Raw genomic sequence first — 24832 nt, 5'->3', positions numbered from 1 at the left:
GGAGGGGTTTCTTTAGCCCACCCTTAGAAGATCGGAGCATTCTGGACAGGTGGAGGAGGAAATAATCCCAGGGAGAGAGAGATCCGTTTTACTTGGATGCAGATTATTGAGTGGCATTGTGGAAGATTAAGATTGGAGAGGTGGATGGAGCTGGTTGAAGAAAGACTTAAATACCAGGCTGGTTTGAAACCTATTCCAAAGCAAGTGAGGGAAATCAGAAATTTGATCAATAGAGGGAAAAGTGTTCAAGACCAGCTATGATCTCAGGAGACCCTTGACTTCCACCTGTCCCCAAGGTCAGCCAGTGACTGCTTCAGCACAGTGTCTGTCAAACTGCAGGGCACGACCTCGTAGGGTTTTAAAATCAATTTAGTGAGTGAACCCAGCAGGTTTTTTTACATGAGAAAGAAGAGAATACAAATGTAAATAAGAGTGCACTACATTTAATAAGATAGGTATTATTTAGAGAAACTTCTGTTTGTTGTTTGTTGTATATATGTGTATACACATGCTTGTGCTGTTACAGTGTAAATTTTCATTTCTTATTGTAGTTTTAGTGTAAAAAAAAATCTGTAGACTACTGCTTAGGGTAGCACAAGGGAGTGACTTACCTTAGAGTATTTCGGTCTTTCCAAGTAGCTGTTTCTGGCTCTTCTCCCAGCTCCCAGGGCTGCAGCCTATTTCACCTCCACCCACTTTACTGCTTTGTGCCCCAGTGGCCCCTTGGGTGTTGCCTGACTCTTTTACCTATCGGTGGTCTGCCCTCTGGAGCTGCGCTTCCATATAGATGCTGCAGTCATGGCACACATTTTCATTTCTCTGGCTCTCCCTTTGCTCTGTTTTCTAGCTTTTTCTTAATTGTGAATAATCTCTTTAGCCTGGTCCAAACACATCCTAAAATCAAGGTTCTTTCCAGCCCCACTCATCCCCAATTAGGGGTCCAGTTCTTGTGCATTATGGAGCCACTCATATTCTAGAAAGCCTTGACTATTGCCCTGTGCCCCAAGGGCGGGTGTGTAATTATCCCGTCAGTGGTGATCCTGGTTTATATTATGTTAAATGAAGTCTTCTATCACTTCTTTTCTATCAGTTTTTTGTTGTTGTTGCGTTTCTAAATGTTCTTGACGTGAGTATTTTTAGAGGTCTCAACTCAAATTACTAGTTCGTTCTTGATGTTTTTTTCCTTGATGGTTAGTTAGTCACCCTTCTAATTTTATAAAGTGGGATAAAGCTGCAGACTTCTTAACATGTGGGTTAAGAATAAAGAGGGAGATATCTAAAATTGTGTTTAGAATCTTTTTATAAATTGTGTGATGTATTGAGAAATAGAAGTTGAGATTTGTCTAGCAGATTAGAAATTTATAGACAGATTGAGTATGACATTTTTAATCCAGAAGTATATTTGTTTAAAAATAATACAGACATAAGTTTCTGAAGTCAGGTAAGCCAGTCAATTTCAGCAGGGATGGAAGTAGAAGAGAAAGTCGAAAACATAGCCAAAAGGTGAAATGGGGTCAGGCTGCCATCCTCTGACCTGAGGAGATGAAGTAAGATGTTTTCTGCAAACACAGACTGTTCATGATGTATCTCTTTTTCTGGAATTCTCAGTATTTTAGTATTTCTTTAAAACATTTGTTGTTCTTTATTTTTTTAAACACTGTGTTGTTAATTCATAGTTACAGGTGTTTATTGCAGAAGATACCCTGTTTCTCAGCTGCAGACTGACAGTTTCTGGAGGACAGTTTCTTAAGACCCTGAGTGTGAACGTCTCTGTTCTGTAGGGAGGAGGGGACATAAGAGAGTGGTGGGCAGGCACTTAGGAAAATCCCCGTTGCTGCTTTTGTATATATTCCTGGGGAACGAAATTCTCTTATTGATAAATGCGAAAAGCTTTTCTTATTGGACCTCAAGGGCAAATACCGAGCAAGTAATACTAACCCTTCTATTCCTTGTACTTACTTTGATTTTAGTAGTATTCTGGTGTTTGGGGTTCCCTCTAGCTAAGCCATTATTGAGTAAGAGTATATTGGATGGTATATATAGCTATTAATTATTTACCCTTAGGGAGTGGTGTGTTGGTAAATGTTCCAGAGAGCCAGCTCTCTCTGGAAAAAATACATACATACGTACATAAAATCTATTATAAATTTTATTGATATAGAAGATGTGTACAAATAATGACAGGGTTTCTAAACAGGATTTTTTTCTTTCTTTTTGGAAATAGTGCACCAGAAATACTCTGACCAGCTCAAATAAAAGAGGGAGTGCAATGCTGGGATACAGAGGTCTGTGGAATTAGGGACAGGAAACCAAGTATTTGGGCCTCATGAAAGCTGAAATTGGGACTTTGAAAGCCCTTTTAACCAAGAAGGCCTATTTCTACATATCACCTCTCCGTCCTTCCCCACCTGCTGCTCCATTTGTTTCCCGTCTCTGTCACCTCTCTGATAGAGGCTGTGTGTGTGTATGTGTGTGTATCCATGTCCCAGAGGTGTGTGTAGTTCCTCAGGTAGCTGGTTTTGGTCATTTTGCCTGGCTTTGGAATTCAAAGGAAGTCAAAACAAACCTAGTTTTTTGAGGGTGAATATTTCTATTAGTGGAAAATTAATTTAGGACAGAATTAGTCCCGAAAGAGGGATGTCCATTGGAAGACATGCTTTTGTTTTAAGGCTCAGTCCTCTGTCGGTGTTATAGAGTGTCCCCCTACTTGCTACCATTTAGTTTTTATTGTTGCCGTCCTTCAGTCCATCTGTCTTGGTTCCTGCCATCTGCCTAGGAATACGTGCATCCTTACCCTCCCCTCTCAAAGAACAAAATTGAAACAAGACTCTTTTTTTTTTTTGAGGAAGATTAGCCCAGAGCTAACTGCTGCCAATCCTCCTCTTTTTGCTGAGGAAGGCTGGTCCTGAGCTAACATCCGTGCCCATCTTCCTCTGCTTTATATGTGGGACACCTGCCACAGCATGGCTTGCCAAGCAGTGCCATGTCTGCACCCGGGATCCGAACCAGCAAACCCCAGGCCGACAAAGCAGAACATGTGCACTTAACCACTGCACCACTGGGCCAGCCCCGAAACAAGACTCTTTAGTTGGACTGCCCCTTGGGTTCTCCTTCTCACCCCCTAATCTAGTCTTTAAAACTTCTATACCTTCCTCCACTGCGCTCCAATCTCACCAGTGGTGAGGACATGGTCCCATCCACCTGTCCTACCACCTCATTTTACAATGATTGTCTGGTGACCAAGCCAAGCCATTGTTTTGTTGGTTTGTTTTTAATCTTAGGATGGTAAAATGATGCATAAAATCACCCAGGGTTTTCACAGAGAAGTGCTGTGGCCAACCCAAGAGCCTGTGTCTCTATTTGTTTGTGCTTCGTTTTCTCTTCAGAGTCTCTCCCTGGTTACAGCTGCCACCATCTTTAGAGTTCCTACATCCATCGTTAAAACCATAGCTGAAGGATGGACAAAAATTCCTTTCCCACATTTCCCACATTTCCTGAGACAAGGGAGATACAGCAGAGTCATTAAAGCACTTAGTTCGAGTATGATTTTTAAATCTTGTAATAGAATCTGCCCTTCCCGCTCAGTGTCCTGTCTCAGGGTACCCAGAGAATACCCCATTTTGGTTTTTAGGCTCTTTCTCATTTGGTTCATTCTAGATTAAGCATCATCTGAGCAGCTGTTTTGGAGAGAACAGTGGGCAGTGAGTTGGGTTGATGACTCATTGCGGGACAAACTCAGCTCATGCCGTGTCCGTCCGTCTGAACTGCCTGGTCCCTCTCCAGTCAGTGCTGCCTACTTGGACTTTTGTTTGCTGTGCTCCGTGGAATACCTTTACTGAACTTTACTGTTGGGGTCTTATAAGACCTGTGAAGTTTCTAAGCTATATGAAATTCCTCATTTATGTTTTGTGTATCTTTATGATTTGAGTACATTATCTGCTCTATCACCCATTATCCTTTTTTAAAAAACTTTTTAATGTGTGAAATGTGTCCTGCCTATGGAATTGTATAAAATCTTTATATAACATTTTTAAAGAATAGTAAAGTGAACACCAGTGTACCCATCACAGATTAAGAAGTAAGTCATTATTAGAAGCTTTCATTCACTTAAAATTCCTCCCTTCTCCCAACCCTCAGAGGAAATGACATCCTAACTTTTGGGCTAATATTTTCCTTGCTTTTCTTTATAACTTTACCTCCTATGTATGTATCCTCAAATATGATATATTTTTTAGTTTTGAAAAACTGAGCATCAAGCACAAACCTAGCTGTGTAAGGAAGGGGCAGTATTTCCATTATTAGATGAAAATTTCCAGAAGACGATAGCTGAACAAGCCATGTCTTCACATCCCCTGAGGGAACATTCTGGAACTGTTAGTAGCTCAGCTGAGCTAGGAGATGGAGCTGAGCTGCCAGGTATTGGAGTAGCCGATTAAAGCAACAAGCCAAAAGTGAAAGAGTTAAGCCTTTTAATGCTTACTTTGATAGAATAAGCAAGAATCTGAAACTGGAGAAAACCCTGACTCCTCCTGTTCATTTTCCCCCACAGAACGATGCACACCGGTTGAGAGGCAGGTGGATTAGTGCAGACTTGGGGGTCATCTCACTGTTGAGGAAGCCCCCAACAAAAGGCTCCAGCAGTTTTATGGACTCTGAGGTGGGAGGGGGAAGCGTAAGGGGGAGCGCTAGGAGTGGAAAAGTACTGGGTACTGAATCAGAGTGGGGAAATGTGTCTTCAGGGTTTCCTCCTTTTCCTCTCCATAAGGAGCCTTCAACAGAGGCACCTGAAGAGGGCTCAGGTAAGAGACCTAGGAATGAAGGCTCTGGAGCTAGCCATGCAAAGATGTGAAGGGAATGACTGGCCTGGGGTCCTGGGTCCTCAGAGTGCACTGGCCGTGCACCACAACTGGTGTGGGGAGGGCGGCTTTCCCTGTGAGGCCTGTCAGGTAAACCTTTGTAATTGTCTGTGGTCCAGTCTGAGAAATCACACATAGGTTTTTAACCAGGAGCGCTACTGCTTAGGACGTCAGTGGGCAAGGTCGTGAGCTACTTCTGGGATAAATGTAGGACTCATTCAGTAGGGGCATCTGGAAGAAATGCAGTGTGGGCCTGGTCCTCAATGTCTAGCAGAAATATCATCAGGCGAGGAGCTATCCCCTGTTTCTCAATTCACCACTGTGTACTCTGGCTTTCAGGAGCATACCAAAGCAGGACAGCTTCTGTGGGTGAAATGGATGCCTTTAGCTGATGCCGACAGTCAGGCAAGTAGGAGCCAAGACAAAATACAGATAAGAATTTGTTCCAGGCTCACCTGGGCATTATCCTCAGGTTCAATAAAACATGAGGATCTTAGGCGTGAGTCCATAGTTGGTTCTGGACTCACTGCTTTCTATTGTTTGGTGACTGTCTGTTATCTTGGCATTTTCCTTCTCCATCCAATTGGGATTTCCTTCATTGCTCTCCTATATTGGATCTCTTGTGCCTCTATCCTATTTGTTCTTGTTTCTTGGTTTATTTTCTCACTTTGGTACATTCTCTAGTAGTTTTTGAGAGTGGTTAGATGGGAGGTAAATTTTTGAGACCTTACATATTTGAAAATGTCTTTGCCTTCATATTTGATTGATAGTTTGGCTGAGTATTGAACTTTAGATTGAAAATCATTTTCCTTCAGAATTTTGAAGGCATCACACTATTGTCTTGTTTCTGGGGGTGTTATTCAGGCATTCCTTGTTCTTTGGATTGCTGAACCTTTGTGACCTTTTCTCCCCTTTTTCTCTCTAGAAGATTGTAGAATCTTCTCTTTGTCTCCATGATTCTGAAATTTCACAACAATATGTCTTGGTATAGATCTGTTCTCATTTATTATCTTGGACATATGATGGGTCGTTTCAATCTTGCAACTTATGCCCTTCATTTTTAGGAAACTTTTTTGAATTATTTCTTCAATTATTTTGTTCTTTCTGTTTTCTCTTTCAGAACTTCTGTTATTTGGATGTTGCATTACCTGGTCCTCTAATTTTTGTGTCTTTTTCCACTTTTATTATCTTTGCTATTCTATATTCTAGAAAATTTTGTCAACTTTATTTTTCCAACCCTTCTACTGAGATTTTCATTTCTGTTATCATGCTTTTAATTTCCAAGAATTTTTATTTGTTCTGTGAATGTTCCATTCAAAAAATAGTATTTTTGTTTCATGGATTCATTATCTTTCTCTTTGAGGATATGAATGATTTTTTTTCTTCACTGAATAACCTTGGCATCCTCTAGTTTGCTTTTTTATATCTTTTGGGTTCAACCTTCCATGTTGGAAGCTTCCCTTAGATGTCTGGCTATCCTAGGGTGTCATGATTAAGACTAGAGAAGAAAAGAGCTGTATGGAATCTCTAAATTGTGGGTGGAACCTGTTAACATTGAGTTTTTATATAATTTGAATAAATGACGTGGGAAGAACTTAGAGTGACTGCCAGTTCTTTGTTTTGCCTTCAGATATAAAAGAAAATATGAGGTGACAAAGGTCTTTCAGGGTTGTAATGGGGAGGTGAAGTGTTTTATCAGGTTAACTGAAATGGAAGATGATAGAAGAATTTTTAAGAAGTGATTGAGTACAAGGGGGAAGACCTAAATGAGTTAGGAGGCACTGTCTTCTCTGTGAGAACAGAATAAGGTAATGTTTGCAAGGCACTTAGAAGAATGCCTGCCTTCAGAAACTATTTTTTAATTGAATCAAGTGAATAAATAAATTTTTGAAAAAAACCCTTAGGTCATGGTTGCCGTATATGAAAGGCACAATAATAGTATATTATTATCTATCACATAAGCTTTATTGACATTTACCAGTTTAGGAAATATTTTTCCAAAGGACTCATCTGAAGCTTTCCCTCTGCAGATTCCAGTCTTTACTTAAGACTATTTGTTTACTGAAGAAACACATACATAGCACTTACTATGTGCCCAGCTCTAGTCTTAGCTCTTTATAGTCATAAACTCATTTGATCCTTATGAGTAACCCTCTGAGATAGGTTAGCTGTTTTATAGAGGAGGAAACTGAGGCACAAGGACATTAAAAAACTTTCCCAAGGTCACGCGGCTAGTCATTTGCAGAGCTGGCATTTGAACACAGGCTCCAGTGTGTGCTTTCAGCCACCGTGTTCTGCTGTCTTGAGATGAATACTTTTGAAATGTTCTTTCCGATAGTAATTCAATTTTCTGCAGCTTTAGTTAATTTATATTTAAAGACCCTGAGTAATGAATAAAAAGCTGTTTATTCCATTTCCAAAGAGATGGTATTTATATTTCATAAAAAAGTTTCATCTAAAATATTTCAAAGAAAAATGGCACTTTGAAGGATCTAGACTTTGCACTCTCTTTTCTGGAATAGTTAATTTCCTAAAGGTTCTAAAGTTGCCAGGATGTTGCAGTTTTTGTGCTAATACTTCTGTCGGCATTGTTTATTTTAGTTTGGCATGTAGAACTTTACTCTTTCTAGTATTGGCATTTATTAAGATCCTGTTCTGCCCCCTTTTTCGTTCTCATACTTGTGATTTTGTAATCATTCTAATAGCTGCTTCATTCATTATTTTTCTTAGAACCATTTTGTTGATGCTTTACAAATTAGAATGAAAGGAGCATACTGTGTATGATGTTTCTGTTTCCTTGCATGTCTGTCTCAGTGATTGCACGTCTCTCCCCGATTCACCATCCTCCATATAGAATTGTGCCCCATGGTTTTGAATGATCTGGCAGTTTGTAGGGGTTCAGTCTATTTTTTGAAAAGTTTCTCTTCTAATAGTCTCCAAGCCCCAAATCAATAAGATACACTATTTTATTTCTTTTCGTGGTAAATAAGAACATCTATTTTAATGTTGTCTGGAAAACTTTTATGATTTTTTTTTCCTCATATCTCTTTGTCTGACAAATATCAACAGCTTCCCAAATCAGTTCATCGAACAACTTTCTTTCTATTATTGTGTTCTGGAGCTGGGTGTGATACTTATTAGTATGTTTCTAAGCTTAATTGTCATTATTTTGTGTGTACGTACCTGACTGTGGCATTATTTGGCTTTTTGAGGCGACACACAGCAGCCGTCTGTCTCCACCACCCACCCATCCATTTGTCCAGAGTCACCACTTTCAGATCTTTGACACCTCAGTGATTCTAATGTGTAAACCAGTAGTCCATGTTTATGTTATGATGACAATATAAATATCGCTCACTGCTCAGTCAAGTAGGGTAAATAATTGTTTACTTGGGAACAATTTTTTTCTTGTAGTTAATAATTGCCTAATATTTTGTTTTCCTTAGTTTTCTGTATACCCATTAATTCCAAGTCTGCAACTGAACTGTAGCATGCTTGCTTTTATACTTTGCCAAATGTATAAAATCCATCATTTCAATTCTCCTTCTCCCACCTCCAGGACTTCCCTCCTGTAGCCCTCTGCCCTTCTGGTTCAACCCTGGTCCGGGCATTCTCTAGGCTCGCCGTACTGCTGTGGTCCTGGGACAGTTGCTCACCACCACCCTGAGAGTTCCCATTTCTTCTCTTGTGTTGGATTTACCATTGCTTGAGTCCTATATTGCCTTCTTTCTTGGTTATTCTTTCATTTGGAGGATCCCATCCTCAGGTAGTTCTCAGGAAAGAGTACATGGAGGTAATTAAAAAAAAAATTTATCTTGCATGTTGGAACATTATTTTACTTTTATACTTGATTGCTGGTTTGCCTGGTTTTGGTAATTTATTTTCCCTCAGACTTTGTTCCCCAGTCTTCTAAGATTCAGTACAGCTTTTCAAAAGTCAGGTGCTATTCTGCCGTCAATTCCTTCTTTATGTGGCTCATTTTTTCCTTCTGGCGGCTTAGGTTCTTCTTTTCCTCTTTAGTGTCTTAAAGGTCATGACGTGGTAGATATTGTTTCATTCTTTTCGTCAGACACTCTGTGGGCTCTATCCATCTGGACTCTTGCCTTCTTCTGTTCTGGGGAAAACTTTTTCCAGTATTCTTTTGATGACTTTCTCTTCTCCATTGTCTCTGTTTCTTGAAGTCCTGTTGTTTGAATGTTGGACTCTTGGATTGAAATCTAATTTTCTTAGCTTTTTTCTTCCCTTATTTTTTCTGGTATGTTTTATTGTACCTTCTGCAAGATTTCCAGCTCTCCTAAAGAATTTTGAGCTTGAAATTTTCTTCTGCCTCTTGCCTTGTCTTTGTTAACTCCAGGTCCCCTGTGAATTTGTCTTAGTCTCTGTTTTTCACATTGAAAGCTTCCTCACAGTCTGGTGATCCTTAGCTTGACATTTATATTTAAGAATGAGGTAGCTTGTAAAAGTTGGTTAGAAGGTTGTAAGGTGGTTGGGCCTTACTGACTAGTGTGTTTTATTATTGAATGATCAGATTGTAAGGCACTTTGCTTGGAGAGAGTCAGGCTCCTTTCGTCTTGTAGCTCCTTCGTTTACCAGCCTCAGCAGCCTCTACATAGGCCAGCAGACAGGAGAAGAGAGAGTGGAGGAGGCACATCTGATTCTTAACCAATTCAGTGTGAAAGTGACACAGATACCAGTGACAATTCCCCACCCCCCTGCCTCTGGTATGTGGACATTTGTATATGTGAGGGCCCCAGGGCACTCACCCGGGCAGAGTCCAGTAGTCTCTGTTCCTCTTTCCATTCCCCTATTGCACTGAGGTAGCTTATTATTATTTCTTTTTTTCGAGGAAAATTAGCCCTGAGCTAACATCTGCCTCCAACCCTCCTCTTTTTGTTGAGGCAGACTGGCCCTGAGCTAACGTCTGTGCCCATCTTCCTCTATTTTATATGTGGGATGCCTGCCACAGTGTGGCTTGACAAGCAGTGCCTAGGTCCATGCCCAGGATCTGAACTGGTGAACTCTGGGCTGCTGAAGGGGAGGGGGTGAACTTAACTGCTGCGCCACCGGGCAGCCCCCAAGGTAGCTTTTTGATGAAAACTCTAATGAACTTCTCTGCATTTAAGGTCTGCTGCTCAGTATCACTGTGGCCACGCTGATCTGTCCCTGATTTCTTCTTCCTCTTTTGAATATTTCACCTTTCTCTCTCTGTCTCTACTCAGTTTTCCATTGCTTCTCAGCTTTTGTGAGAAAAGCCTGGCCATTCTTTTGTAGACATAACTAGTCATCAGAAAATGCCTTTTCTTCACTTGAGGAGCGGACCAGTCACAGAGAACAACACATTCATCCTCTGATTTTCTGTTCTTCTCTTTTATCTTCTTTGGTCTTTGGAGGTTTGTAGTGGCTTCTTTGATACCAGGAACAATTTCTTTTAAACTACTTTATTTCTAAATATGTTCCAGAAGCCCTGAGGGCCTGGAAGATTAGTCAAGCCTCCCTTTTAATTTTGCTTGATGTCCCCCTTTCTATCCTAAAGTGAATAGTCATAGTTAGTATAACTCATTTTCCTACTCTCTTCTCGTGATCCAACGCAAGTTACCTGTGAAGTGACTCAGTGTTCTCTAGGCTCTGTGGCAGAACAGACTAGCTTTTTATGTGAGCTCTTTACTTCTCCCCAATCCCATACCTTTTAAGGAAAACTTGAATTTCTTATCTTTTTATGCCAATTTTGCTTCCATTGTTTTATTTCTTTTGTTCTTACTTCATTAAAAACATCAAGCATTTACTGTTTATGCAAGCTGGATTTTTGGCTAAAAACGTGTCTTAAGCAGGCTGCAGATTGTACCAGCTCAAACTTTTCCAGCTCCGTGTTTTTTTTTCCTTTGCATGTTGTGTTATCTTGGCCTGCCTGCACATCTTTAATCATTTGGTCTAACGGTTGTATATGAATATTTAAAAGAAAAGCATTTTTCTTCAGTATGCATAAATTGATGAAAGTTATTGGTTGAAAATATTGGAGTCCTTTCTCCCAAACCTGCCCCCTTTTATGTCACTGGCTCAGCAAATGGCTTAACCATACTGTTTGTTGCCCGATTCTGACCCCTTTGAGAGATATCCATGACTTTCCTCTTCAATTACCTCCGAAATCTAAGTAGTCACAAAATCCTATTGGTTTCCTTCTTCAGGATACCTCTGGTGTCTTTGCACCCCGGCATTTTCTCTCCTTGGGACACCCCAGCCTTCTCTTTCCCCGGGACACCGTGGCCTTCTCTCTCACTAAGGCTGCCTCAGCTCTGCCACCAGTCCTGCTCCCCGCCAGGCCATTTTCCACATTGCAGTCAGTGTGATTTAGTTTAAGGAACTGTGACAAGGACAGTATAGCTGGAGCCCAGGTTTTGGGGTAGGAGGGAGAATAGTGAAAGGAGTCTGGAGGTGTACGCTGTGGCCAGATTCTGCAAGGCATTTCGGACACATTTAGGTATTTGGATTTGCTCCTGAGAGCTGTGGGATGCCAATGAAGGAGTGAGTGGATGCTGTTAGCCTGATTGGGTTAACTTAGTTTTAAAGGTGGCATTACCTCCAGTGTAGAGAATGTTCTGTGGAGGGAGCACGCCTGGATATAGTGAAGCCACGCAGGAAGGTGTTGCAGTTGTCTTGTGGAAGATGGCTGCCTGAGCCAGTGTAGTGGGAGTGGGATGCGGAGAAGTGGATTGACTTCGAGATCTGTGGGAAGCAGTGATCGTGAGGCTTTGTGATTGACAGGTGTTTTTTGTTCGGTAATTTTAGGGGAGCACACGTTTTCACACTGGTGTAATTTTCTCCAGTGGTTCTCAACAGAGAGTAAAAAGCTCGGCATGCCTGTAGGAAGGAGAACAGCTGTGAATTGTGGGGAATGAGTTGGAGTGTTGGGAGATAACAGCTGTGAGGAGGGCAAGTGCGAGAAGCGAGCTCAGGGGCTGATGAAGCTTCCAGGAGTGCTGTCTGCAAGTGGCCATAGAGGAGGCTACTGGCCTCACCTCCAGGCCTTGAGCCATACAAGAGCATGATGGAGTGACGAGGGGAAGTGTTTTCTTGGAGGAGAGTGAGGTTTCCAGGCAGGAGGAGAAGGAAGCATCTGGGTAGAGGCTGGGGGCGCTGGGGAAGGAAGCTCTTCACCGTGGAAGGGAGGCTCGGAGGACAGAGTAAAAGGTCTGGAAGGGGAGTCAAGCACTGCGGTGGTTGGTCACAGCTGGGGCTCCACTGAGCACACGGTGCTGATGAGAGCAGGAGTCCACATCTGGGCTGATAAACAAGGGTAGTAACGATGTGAGGTGTGGTGTGTTTGACCACAAGTTTCAAAAAACCCCACGAATGCCAGCAGTTTTGATTGGATAGTTTTTATGTTTTCATTTCCTCCTCAGACATCTTTTGACCTTCTGCCATTGGCAAGACTCTGTATTAGGCACTGGCAGCTACAGTGATGAATTGGGAAGTTCACAATCTAGTAAATAAAATATTGTGTCTTGGCCCTGGCAGACAGAGTTAGAGGCATTAATTAGTTGCTTGTAACAGACTGGAAGGACTAAGCTGAGAACTTTTCTCAGGCTTCCTGATTCTCATTCCTCACTTTTACTTTCTGTGTCTTTCCTTAATGCTCCCTAGTACCCACCTTAAGTTTAGGGGAATGTGCTGAGCTCTCAGCCAGGCCTGCTGGGCATTTCTTCATCCAGCTAGCGGGGTGCTGAAGCTTGACATCTCAAACTTGAGCCTGGAATTCTTTTAATTCCATGATTTCCAAATTATTCTCTCATGTTATCCTTCTTAAGCATTTATGTAACAAGAAAACTCGAAGAGTTATTTAATGTTGTTTTCAATTAACTATGATTACTTTTTTTTTTCTCTGAACATTGAACTTTGCATGTTTCAACATTCTTTGGTAACTAGAGGTAAACACCTTAATGATTAATGAAGCCTATCAAAATGTGATGATTGATTTGAATCCGTCACTTAAGGATGTACTAAAGAAGAAAATTGTAAAATTGTTAAATGTCAGAACTGAAAAGTATTTTTAAGATCTTTTGCATTCTTACCCTCTCATTTTATATCTAAGGAAATAGAGGCTCAAAAGGTGAATGAGGTGTATAAGTAAATGTGGTAGAATTAGCAAACTTAGAATGCTTTAAAATTTGCACAATAGGAACTTTCATATTTTCTAACAGTTGGTGGTAGTATTGCAGAAAAACTTTTTTTTTAACCACTAGGAAATGCTGAAATATCAACTGATCAACTGTAATGGAAGTCAGTTTTAACTATTCTGATTACTCCATCTTTTCTGTTTAGCAAACATAAGATGACCTATGTGGTAGTCTCTGAGGGTCAAAGGGAAGGAGGCACATACTAAGGACACTGCTTTAGATTATTGCAGATTACGTCATTTCATAGTGATTGTAACTCAGAGCATTCCTTGTAGATAAGCAAATTTCATTCTCCCCTCCTGGCTCTACAAGGCCTGAAAACATTCCAGAAAATCTGCCTCCCTGGTGAGTGGAGCAGAGCTGGCTGTATTGAGCTGATGCTGGACCATAATCTGTTTTACGGTAACTTGGTGCAGAGCGAGTTTTGTCACACTGGTTCCGCCTTTAGGAAAAGGTCGGGCCTCAGAGCCCCGGCAGTTGAGTGAGGACGGGAGACTTCTTGGGTACACCTATTCCTGAGGTTTGGTCAGGAAACTGGATTAATGACTCTTCTGTCCTTGTCCTCTCTTTGCTACCATCCCCATCCCTATCTTTTTACTCTGCCATTAACAAAAACTAAGGTGATAACATTTCAGTTTTGACTTCTCTTTGTTCCAGGGGATTTTTAAGAGTGAATTTTACATTAAATTCCCAAAGTATTTTTGCGTTTTTTTTTTTCCATCTTTCTTGTGTTTTAGGTTATTTTGGATTTCAATCAGAGAATGAGGTTTCTTTGCAGCCAGATGCACCAGGGACATAAAAAAATAATATATATTCTCTTTATAGTCAAAATACTATATATAGTCATAAAATTGATCTTGTTGATTATTTCATTCAAATCCTTATTATGTTTCCTTTAGCTTATGTGACCTGCCAAATTCTGAAAATGTTAAAATACTCTACCATGATCAGATTTTATCATGTTCTTTTATTTCTAGAAGTTTTAACTCTAGGTACTTGATTGCTACATTAATCCATAAAATTTTTATCCAAAGAAATACAATTAGAATTGAATAAGTGCAGAGAGACAAACTATCCAACTGAATGAGCAGACTTACCATCATATAAATGACAGTTCTTTCCAAATTATATGTAAATTTAGTGACATTCTGATCAGAAACCCAACAGTTTTTTTTTTTTTGAGGGAGGGGCACTGGTTAGAATTACATAAAAAAAATCTTAAAAATACGAGTAGGGGGCCAGCTTGGTGGTGCAGTGGCTAGGTTCGTGTGCTCCACTTTGGTGGCCTGGGGTTTGTGGGTTCTGATCCTGGGCGCGGACCTAGCACTGCTCATCTGGCCACACTGTGGCGGCGTCTCACATAAAATAAAGGAAGATTGGCACAGATGTTAGCTCAGTGACAATCTTCCTCAAGCAAAAAGTTGAGGATTGGCAATGGATGTTAGCTCAGGGCCAATCTTCCTAACACACAAAAAATCAATAAATAAGAGTGGTTGGGGGTGGAGAACTTTCCTTATCATGTGTTAAAATTGCTATAATGCTATAGTAATAAAAATAATGTGATACAAAAACTATAGAATTAAATCTATTGGCTAGAATAGAACAGATTCTAGTATTGTAAGAAATTAATATGGGATAAAGACTGAATTTCGTTTCACTGGGAAAAGAAATATTTGATAAATAGTATTAGCATAGTTGCCTATTTCAAAGAGAACAAAATTAGGACTTTACACATACGTTTCTATGGATGAAAGATTTAAGTGTAAAAAAACAATGATCCTAGAAGAAAGTTTAGAACACTATATCATTTTGACATGGGGAAGACCTTCACAAACAAGACAGGAAGTGCAGAAGAAATAAAGGAAAATATTGACATTTAACTACATAAAATTTAAAATTTCTTTCTGGCAGAATACACCATAGATTATATCAAAGGCTTTGTCACACGTATGACAGTCAAAAAGTTGATATCCCTAACCTTTATAGGGAAACAGACAATCCAATAGAAAAATGAACAAGAATGTGAACAGGCAATTCACAGAAGAGAAAGCTCATACTGTCAAAAAACCCCACTAAGACAATGCTCTGGACAAGTCGGCAGGAAATACAAGTCAAATAACAATGAGAAAAATGTTTCCATCTTTCTGATGGGCAAAATGTAAAAGGGCCTGGGCGCACCTGGTGCTGTGTAGAGAAACAGACCCCTTGTATACTGTGGTGGGTGTGGACTGGCATAGCATTTTCTGGAAAGTTCACATTCTTTGGCTTGGCGGTCTCACAGTTAGATCTATCCCGTAGAAATAAAAGCACCAGTGTTTACATGTGCAAGAATGTTTATTTTAACATTTTTTTTTATTGTAGCAAGAAACTGAAAAATATCGGTATAATATCTGTGTAATAGGGAAAGGGCTGAATAAATTGAAGTACATTTTGTGCTATGCAATATTTGGCATCCATTGAAAAGAATGCCTTGGGTTACATGTATTGATTAGGAATAATCTTCATGATAGATTAATTAGAAAAGGAACACATTACAGAGGGATGTTAGTATGATTACATTAATATATATATTTTTATGGGTATAGAGAAAGATTTTGGAAGAATGTTGATTATCTTAGGTAAATAGGGTGGAGGAGGGTGACAAGGAGGAAACCAATTTTTAAAATATGTAGACCTCTGTACTTTTTGTCTTGTTAGAATAAGTTCAAAATATTAAAATTTATTTTTTTATTTATTTAACCCATAATCCACTCTTAATCTTTCTAATGTTTCATCATTCGCAATGAAGCCTGGGCTTTGCCTGTTTGCTGGTCTTTTGAAGCATGTGTGCTGCGCCTCTGAGGAGAGAACCCTGCCTTCTGATCCCTGGCCTCCTGCTTTCTAGCTCCTTTATCTGTCCTTCATTTTTGTGATCTATCCCTTCAACCACTTTCTGGCCAATATGCTGTTTCTTTGCCCCTTTATATTTCATTTATGCCAGTCTAGCTTGATAACTCTTGGAGAAAAATCACACAGTCCTACCATTTAATGTCTCTCTGAATTTGTGGTCTTCAACTTCAGTTGGTCCCTTACAGATGTGTCTGCAGCCCTTCTGTTTCCCTTGTTACAAGTGGTATTTCAGATACCTCCTTTTTCTCAAACCTTTAGCTCTGCCACCTCTTCTCTTGAGCAGCAAGTGGCTGTGCTACCTGCCACTAAACGTGCAGATTTCACTCTCTTGTGCTAAGGCTAACTGACCTGTGCTGGGGACCCAGCCCTTCCTGTCTCCTCCTGGGTGGAGGTGCTTGTGACACGTATTATCCCCGCTCTTTCCTGTACTTCCTCTTTGTTTCCTCATTCACACGTCCCCAGGAGTAAGTGTAATGGCCTAGAAGACCTACGTCTGATTCTTTGTTACCTCTCTGTTATACACATACTTGTTGGATGGGTAGAAGGAAGGAAGGATATTTGAGTAAAATAATGAGAAAGCAGCATGAGCTAAAGAGAGTAAGATGATTTCAAGAGTAAAGATAAAAGAAATGATGGAACAAACCCGAAAACAGCCTTACTTTACCCTACCCAGGGGCTTCTGGCCAGACAGGGAGGAGAGTAGGGGATATATTTTACTCTTACTGAGCAAATGAAGGTTTAGTTATTAGGCCTGCCATGCTATACCATTGTGATTCTCAGCTAGAGTTATAAGCCTGACGGTCATATTTTGGTATTTGTGTTCTATTTCACAAGTTTTTGAAAACAAATGAAAGATAAAACTTTATCTGTACCCTAGTGTTCCCCAAGTGTGTTCTGTAGAAAAGTAGCTTGGGGATAGGGTTTGAGAAATACTGAATTAGTTAAATCTTTGATGTGTTCAGGTGCTTTGTGAATTACCAAGAACAAGAGACAGTGTGGTGTTTTCCAACTTTGTGACCATAAAGCCCTTTTTTTTGTTGTTTTGAGGAAGATTAGCCCTCAGCTAACATCTGCCATGAATCCTCCTCTTTTTTTGCTGAGGAAGACTGGCCCTGAGCTAACATCCATGCCCATCTTCCTCAACTTTATATGTGGGACGCCTGCCACAGCATGGCTTGATAAGCGGTGCGTAGGTCCACGTCCGGGATCTGAACCGATGAAGCCCAGACCGCCAAAGCAGAGTGGGTGAACTTAACCACTGCGCCACCAGGCCAGGCCCCATAAAGCCCTTTTTTGCACTTCTCCCTCCCCTTTGCTGAATGTATGTCATGTGTCCCAAATAAACAGAAATAATACACAAATAAATATGTGGTACTAAAGAATTAAAAATAGAAGAAGGATCAGGTTGCAAGATGCACAGTAACGTGACTATTACGAAATTTTTATTCCCTGTCCGTTTTTGTGTTTTCTGTACATTTTGAAGATGGGAAATGATTTTTAAAATATGAAGCTTGTTTTGACTAATGATATTTTAGAGGAAATAAGCTGTCTCGCAAATAAGCATAGTAGAGTCCTAGTGTGGCTGAAACTTTTTGTAGCACTGGAAGGTTATCATGTTATTTCAAGGTTCTGTTAGGATTGACCTGGATTTCTGTTATTCGAGTTAACGTTTTCTTATCCTCTTTTCCAGCGGTAGCCGATTGGGAGGCCTAGTCACAGTGTTGTGCTTCTTTTTCAACCACGGAGAGGTAGGTAGTCACCAAATGTCTTTAAAATCTTTAGGGGATTTAATTTCCAGAAATCCAAATTTCTTTTTTAGGAGTCAGTCAAATATTTTTAGAAATTTTAGATTTTACTTATAGACATACAGGTTTCTTCTTTAAATTTAATTTCTTTAAATTTAATCTATAGTAGCATTTTTCAAGTGTTTCATCTTATTTTGATTCAAATTTTAAACACTAGCATTTATTTTAACTTTTCGTGACCATTATATCTTGTAGGTGATGTATCTTTTAGTGATTTGAAGAAATAGTGGGTCTGTATCAATTCTTTATATAATTTAAAACTGTGAAAGCTTATGTTTTGGTTATAATAGAAATAAGCCAGCCATAGATATAGTGTAACCTCCTTGTGTGGGGATAACTTTTTGTTGTAGGAGCTAGATAGAACATTTCTATTTTAATGTATTTACATTAAACTTTGATATACTTTTAAGTGTCCTTTGCAGAATATTTTATTATACCTATAAATTTGCACATATCTAAAGGCTTTCTAAAGACAATGGTATTGTAAAAAGCATAGACTCAGAATCCAGGCTACCTGTGTTCAAATACTGGCTCTGCCATTTAGTGGCTTTGTGACCTGGGCAAGTCATTTAGTTTCATTTTCCTTAGTTTCCTCTGTAAATGGGTGTAATGACGTTACCCATCTCATGGGATTATTGGGGAGATTAAATAAATTCATATGTGTAAAGTGCCTAGAATAATGTTTGATACACAGTAACTCCTATGTAATTGTTAGGTTGTATTATTATTAATAACTTAGCTTAAATTAAATTCTAATATAAATTCAAGGTGCCAATGAAATCCTTCCACTAAATTAATCATAGTTGTAAATGAATTTCTAGTAATATATCTCTGTCTCATTTCCTTTTATGGTAAGTTTTGTATGAGGGAAAGAAAAGAAAGATAAGCTTGCTTTGAGTGAAGTAGTAATCATTTTGTGTGTTTAGACACTAAGTGTCTACAGTATTTGAATATGCACATGTTACAAAGCTCTAAGAGTAGTCATACTAGAACTCAACTGTAGAGTCAAGGTTCAACTTTCTTCTGTTATTCAGCAGGTTACTAATGGATCTTGAACCATCACATACTTAGTGTTTAGAATCACAGAAATTTAAAGCTAGAGTGGCCTTACAGATTAGAGCATTTGACAAAAAAATGATTTCAATATGATATCAATTAATTGGCGTGGTCTGAATTTTGAGTGGAAAAAACCCCACAATTGTGTGGCTCTTTTTGACTATGGATGCTGCTCAGTGTTATAGTGTGGACCATACAACATTTAGAAGCACAGATTCTGTGAGAATGAGCTAAGAAATAGGAAGTAACTGCTTAACAATGGAAGAAAGCAGCACTGAGTGCCCACAATAAGATGTTGGAGGAAAGGGATTATTGAAAATTTTGAAGCCAAGACACAGTTTTTTTTTGAGGAAGATTAGCCCTGAGCTAATGTTCGCCACCAATCCTCCTCTTTTTGCTGAGGAAGACCAGCCCTGAGCTAACATCTGTACCCAACTTTCTCTATTTTATATGTGGGACGCCTACCACAGCATGGCTTGGCAAGTGGTACCATGTCCACACCTGGGATCCAAACCGGCGAACCCCGGGCTGCTGAAGCAGAATGTGCAAACTTAACCGCTGTGCCACCAGGCTGGCCTCTGAGACACAGTTTTAAAGACTACTGTCTGTTAAGCAGGAAGCGCTACTGTGTTAAACCTCAGTGTAAATTAAGGATAATTAATTTCTGAGCTTACATTTTTCTTATAATTTTGATACTCATGTAGCACAAACATTGTTCCTTACAAAGTCTTTTCAGTTTTTAACAATGAAATTCAAGCTATTCAGTTCATTTTTCAGGTTGGTAGATTTTCTTTTTGATACTTTTCAGCTACTTGGTGTATTTATGCTTAGACATCACTTTCTGCTTAGGAATAGGTAAACTAAATGTGATGAGAATTAGCAGTTTAACTGAAATAGTCAAGTTGTTAATGGTACTTATATCAGTAACTATAGCTATAGAGTTAGAAAAGTGACTGTTTTGAGTAATGACATATTAAAATGGAGAGTATAAACTGCAGTTGTGAGTAAAATAATGGTAACTCAAGTAACTGAAAACCATTTTGTTATAATTTTATATTTATTTTGGTTTTCAGATTGTGAGAGTTTCACACCCTATTTTTTTCTGAATTTTAAAACTGTTGCCCCAAATATATAATTTTTATATGGGGGGAAGCGTCTGCTCTGGGAGTACCTAGTCATGCATTTAGTGAACTTTATTCTAGAGCATCGACAGAATTTTGCTCCCTGGAGTTGCTAGTGGGTTTCTAATTGGTACCCTTCATTCTTAGGTGAGTTATTTTAATCATGTGAGTGAGTGGTTTATGTGCCAAAAAATAGTTGTGAATTGTTAACTTCCTTTTAAGTTCCATTTCCATTGTTTAGTTTTCTCTGTGCTTCAGTCTAAGATAGACGTGATATACTTTTTAAAATATTCTCTCAGGTGGTTTTACAAGGGAAAATTGTTGCCTTAACAAAAAAACTGCAAAATGTGTAGTATATAAGATTAATCAAATTATTTAAAACAGAAATTTAAAATTCGGAGCTGAAAGGTAAAAATGCAATAAAGGAGCTATTAATTGCTCACAGTAAAGATCAATAATATTGAAGTTATACCTTTCATAATAAAAATTATGCGGATGTTTTCACTTATCAATCTTTTTAAATTAAATGTTGATTCTGTCCTTATTGAGAATTATTGCTAAGATGAAAGCTAACAATTTTGCCTGCCTTTGAAATGTTCCCTTATAAGGTAAGATGGATGCACCATGAGTTGATTCTGCAAGATTTTTAGCATGCTGATTGAAAAGCCTTTAGATGTGTGTATAAAAATGGAAGTACTGAAAGGTTAATTGTTAGGCTCAAGGTTGCTAAGCTGAATCTTTAATAAATGTTTAGAAATTGTTCTTTCAATGAAAAACATAGCAGAACTATAGATCAGCAATTTGGCTTTAGATTCTAAGTTTCCTGATTCACCAGTCATGTCTCCAGACTTCTCCCAACACATGTGACTCTTAGATAGGGGCAGGATTTCAAAGACAACACTGTCATTCATCTTTTACCAAGGACAACTACAAACTTCTGTCCTTGCCAATTTGTGGGACTTTTGTTTTTTCTTTTCTTTTCCCTTTCTCTCTCTCTATCTCCTTTTCTCTTCCTCCCTCCCTCCCTTCCTCTGTTCCCTTTCCAGTGATGGTAAGGTTTTGGCCAAGACATTTATTCTGGGTCTTCAGTTTGTTCGACTCAATTAAAACAACATATACTGAGGGCCTACTGCATGCCAGGTACTTATAGATGCTGGGGATGTGCCAGTGAGTAAAACAAAGACCCTCTCCTTGTGGATAATCATGTGAAAGTAGGACCATCTTTTGCCTAAGATGAGAGAGTACCCGCCTATCTGGGGAGTAGTGAGGAGGCCATTGTGATGGGAGCAGAGTGGAAGAGATAAGGCCAGACAGTTAATAATGGGAGGTGGGATGTGGAGGGAGCTGATTCTGTAGTCCCTTTTAGTCATTGTAATGTTTATGTGGAGCAGATGGAAAGGCCGTCTTTCCACTGGAGGGTTACACAGAAGAGTGAAATGATTTAAATACTTTTTACATTAGTTTGGAAAATAGTATAAGTGCAAGATGTATTATTTATTTAGGCTATTGAGTGGTGTGCCTATGGATTTGTGAATTTATGTTGAACTTACATTAAAAGTCCAAAACCAGAGAGTGTGCTAATCTTAGCTGGGAATGAATCTGTTGATGTGGATTTGAAAATTAGTCTATAATGAAGCAGAAAACTAGCTTACAACGGCCTTCATGACTTGGCCCCTGCTATATATCACCACTTTCCAGGCTGTTTTCTTTGCCTCAGACCTATTGTCCTTTCTTCTTCCATTTCCTACAAAGGTCCATTCCTTTTCCTTCCTCGGTCCATTCCTTTTCCTTCCTCAGGGCCTTTGCACATGCCGTTTCCTATGCCTTGCATACTTCCTTTCCCTTTTATCTCCTAGCCTGTGCCGAATTAACTCCTAGTCATCCTGAACAACTGGGTATTTCAGTATGGGTTTAAGTGGTGTTCTTCATTTCTTCCTGCAGATCTGGATTTCCATCTGGTATAATTTCTCTTTAGCCTTAAGAACTTTATTTAGCATCATGGTGAAGATCTGCTGCCAACAAATTCTCTTAGCTTTTGCCTGTCTAAAAATGTCCTCATTTTGTGTTTCTTGAAGTGTATTTTTGCTGGATAAGAATTCTAGGTTGATAGCTTTATCTTCCAGCACTTTAAATACATCATTCTTTTGTCTTCTGGCTTCCATTGTCTGATGAGAAGTCAGCTATCATTCTTTATTGTTGTTACAATGAGTGATGTGTCTCTTCTGTGGTTTGAAGACTTTCTTTTATATTTGACTTTTATTGGTTTGATGGTGATGAACTCAGATGTGGTCTTCTTTATATATATCCTACTTAAGCTTCACTGAACATCGTTATTTCATGGGTTGCCTTTTTTTAAATCAGTTTTGGAAAATTTTCAACAACTATCTTCTCTTCAAATGTTTTGTCTTCCATGCTCTCTCTCTCATCTTCTTTGAGGATTCTAATTCCACGTATGTTCAACTTTTCATGTTGTCCCACAGGTTTTTGACACTCTTCCTCTTTTCTTTCTTTGTTTTTTCTTCCTCCTTTGCCTCCATTTGGATATTTTCTCTTGCTGTGTCCCTGAATTCACTGATACTTTATTTTGTTACATTCAGTCTGCTATTAAGCCCATTCAGTGATTTTTTCATTTTAGATGCATTTTAATTTCAGAATTTCATTTTTTTCCAAGGCTTTCATATTTCTGTGGAAAATTCCCATCTGTTCATCCATTCTATTGATCTTTTTCTACAAAATGTTAAACCTAATTATTATAGTTAAAGTCCTTGTCTGCTAATTCCAATGTCTGCTTTATCTGTGGATTTAATTCAATTGACTAGAATTTGTCTCTGGTTGGGGGTCATATTTTTCTGCTATTTTGCTGGTCTCATAGTTTTCTCTTTTATGCAAGACATTTTATATAAAAGGATAAAGCCTGAACTGGATAATTGTTTTTCTTGGTTTTTTCCCCAGAGAGGGAACATCTTTTCCTATGTCAGGCATGTAGGCTGAGGGGCTGAGCATTTCGATCCACCATGAGTCCTGCTAAGGTGGGCAGGGCTGCAGTTTTAACTTGCTTTAGTTTACCTCCAGTTTCAAATGAATTAAGGATCTCTCTGCCCTTTGGCTCAATCTCCGACTTTCCAGATGCTCAGCCCAGGACATTATCTCTTTGGTCTTCTCAGCATTTGAATTGGGAGGGGGTTAGTTTTCAGCTTTTTAGTTTAAGTCCATGTCTGGATTCAAATTCAGCAAGTTCCTGGAAGCTGAGCACTGTGTGAGATTGTGAGAGTCCTCTCTGCTTTCTGTCTCTCCCCTGCTGCTCCTCACTCCACCAAATGTGTGTGTGTGTGTGTGTGTATCCAGGGTTGGTGGGGGGTAAGTTGTCAGTCAGAAAGATTTGTTTTTGTGTCATGGCTTTTCCAGATTCCAGTTTATGTTGTTAGAAATCTGTTTTTTACTGGTCCCAGCCAAGACTCTGCCTATGGCAGGTCCATACCTAAATTATGCAGTTGTTCCCAGGTATGAAGGTAGAGCCAACAGATGTTCTATATTTTCTTTTGGTCTACATCTAGTTCCACTGTAAATTTTGTCCTTAAAAGGCAGCACCAAAAAAGTGCACATTTCTGTACTTTTTCCTCCAGCCTTTTTTTTTTTTTTCTGTGAGGAAGATTGGCTCTGAGCAAACATCTGTTGCCATGAGGAAGCTTGGCCCTGAGCTGACATCTGCTGCCAATCTTCCTTTTTTTGCTTAAGGAAGATTGTTGCTGCACTAACATCTGTGCCAGTTTTCCTCTCTTTTTTATGTAGGACACTGCCACTGCACAACTTGATGAGTGGCGTGGAGGTCCGTGCCTGGGATCCGAACCTGCGAACCCCAGGCTGCCAAAGCGGAGCACATGAGCTTAATCACTACACCCCTGGGCCGGCTCCTTCCTCCAGCTTTTTATTCTGAAAAGTTTAAAACCTACATAGAGTTCTAGATTCACTTCATTCACCAGTTTTACTATTTTTTGCTTTTTGTCTCTCACATACACACACATTTTTCTGATCCATTTAAAGTAAGTTGCAGACATGATGACATCTCTCATATAGTATATATTACCTGAAAGCAGGGACATTCTGTGTAATCACAATACTGCTATCATGATCTCAAGAAATTTATCCCTGGTAGTTATGTAAAATGTCTGAACCAGTCCGTGTTCAAGTTTCACAGTTATTGCAATAAATTCCTTCATGCTTTTGTTTTGGATTCACAATCTGATTAAGGATCGCACATTGCATCTAGTAGTCATTTTATCTAGAAGAATTTATCTAGAACCGTTCCTCTGACTCTTTTCATTTTCTTTTTGTGACATTGACATTTTTGAGGAGACCGGGCTCATTATTTTGTAGAAGGCCCCATAATCTCAATTTGTCTGATTGTGTCCTCATTGATAGATTGAAATTACACCCTCTTGTAAAGAATGCCACATGGATGATCTTGTATCCTTTCTCTACATTACATCTAGAGGTGTTTGAGCCCAGTTTGCTTCATATTGAATTTACTAACTTTGATCATGTGGTTAAGGTGGTGTCTGTCAGATTTCTCTATTATAAAGATGCTTTTTTTCCTTTTAAATTAATAAGTGATCAGTGGATAATATTTTGAGGCACTGTGAATATCCTGTTCCCCAATAACATTCTACCAAATAGTTGTAGCATCCATTGATGACCCTGGATTAGTTCTATTATTTTGGCCACTGCAAATTGTAATTTCCTAATGCTATCATTTCTTCTATATTTATTTACAAGTGTTCTTCTGTAAAGACAAATCCTCCCCTCCCTCTCATTTTCTGTTACTATATATGCATGTATTCTTTTTTTATTTAGTGTTTTATAATACACTACCATCATAATAATTCTTGATTCCCAAATTGTTACAATTTGGGCCAGTAGGAGCCCTTTCTCTCTTT

General features: G+C 39.2%; 1 protein-coding gene across 6 annotated transcripts in view; it reads left to right on the top strand.

The window, feature by feature from the left end:
- Window positions 1–24832, top strand: part of DPY19L1 (dpy-19 like C-mannosyltransferase 1) — a 103488-nt gene that overhangs the window by 27258 nt on the left and 51398 nt on the right. For all 6 annotated transcript variants that reach the window (XM_023639502.2, XM_070264824.1, XM_070264823.1 and 3 more), the window contains one exon: window positions 17607–17664. In XM_023639502.2, coding sequence (XP_023495270.2) covers window positions 17607–17664 — 58 coding nt within the window. The remainder of the gene's footprint in view (window positions 1–17606; window positions 17665–24832) is intronic.

This window comes from Equus caballus, chromosome 4 (assembly GCF_041296265.1).
Source record: "Equus caballus isolate H_3958 breed thoroughbred chromosome 4, TB-T2T, whole genome shotgun sequence".
In the NCBI taxonomy this organism is placed as follows: Eukaryota; Metazoa; Chordata; class Mammalia; order Perissodactyla; family Equidae; genus Equus; species Equus caballus.
Note: the sequence above shows the minus strand (reverse complement) of the source record. Positions and strands in the feature narration are given on the sequence as shown.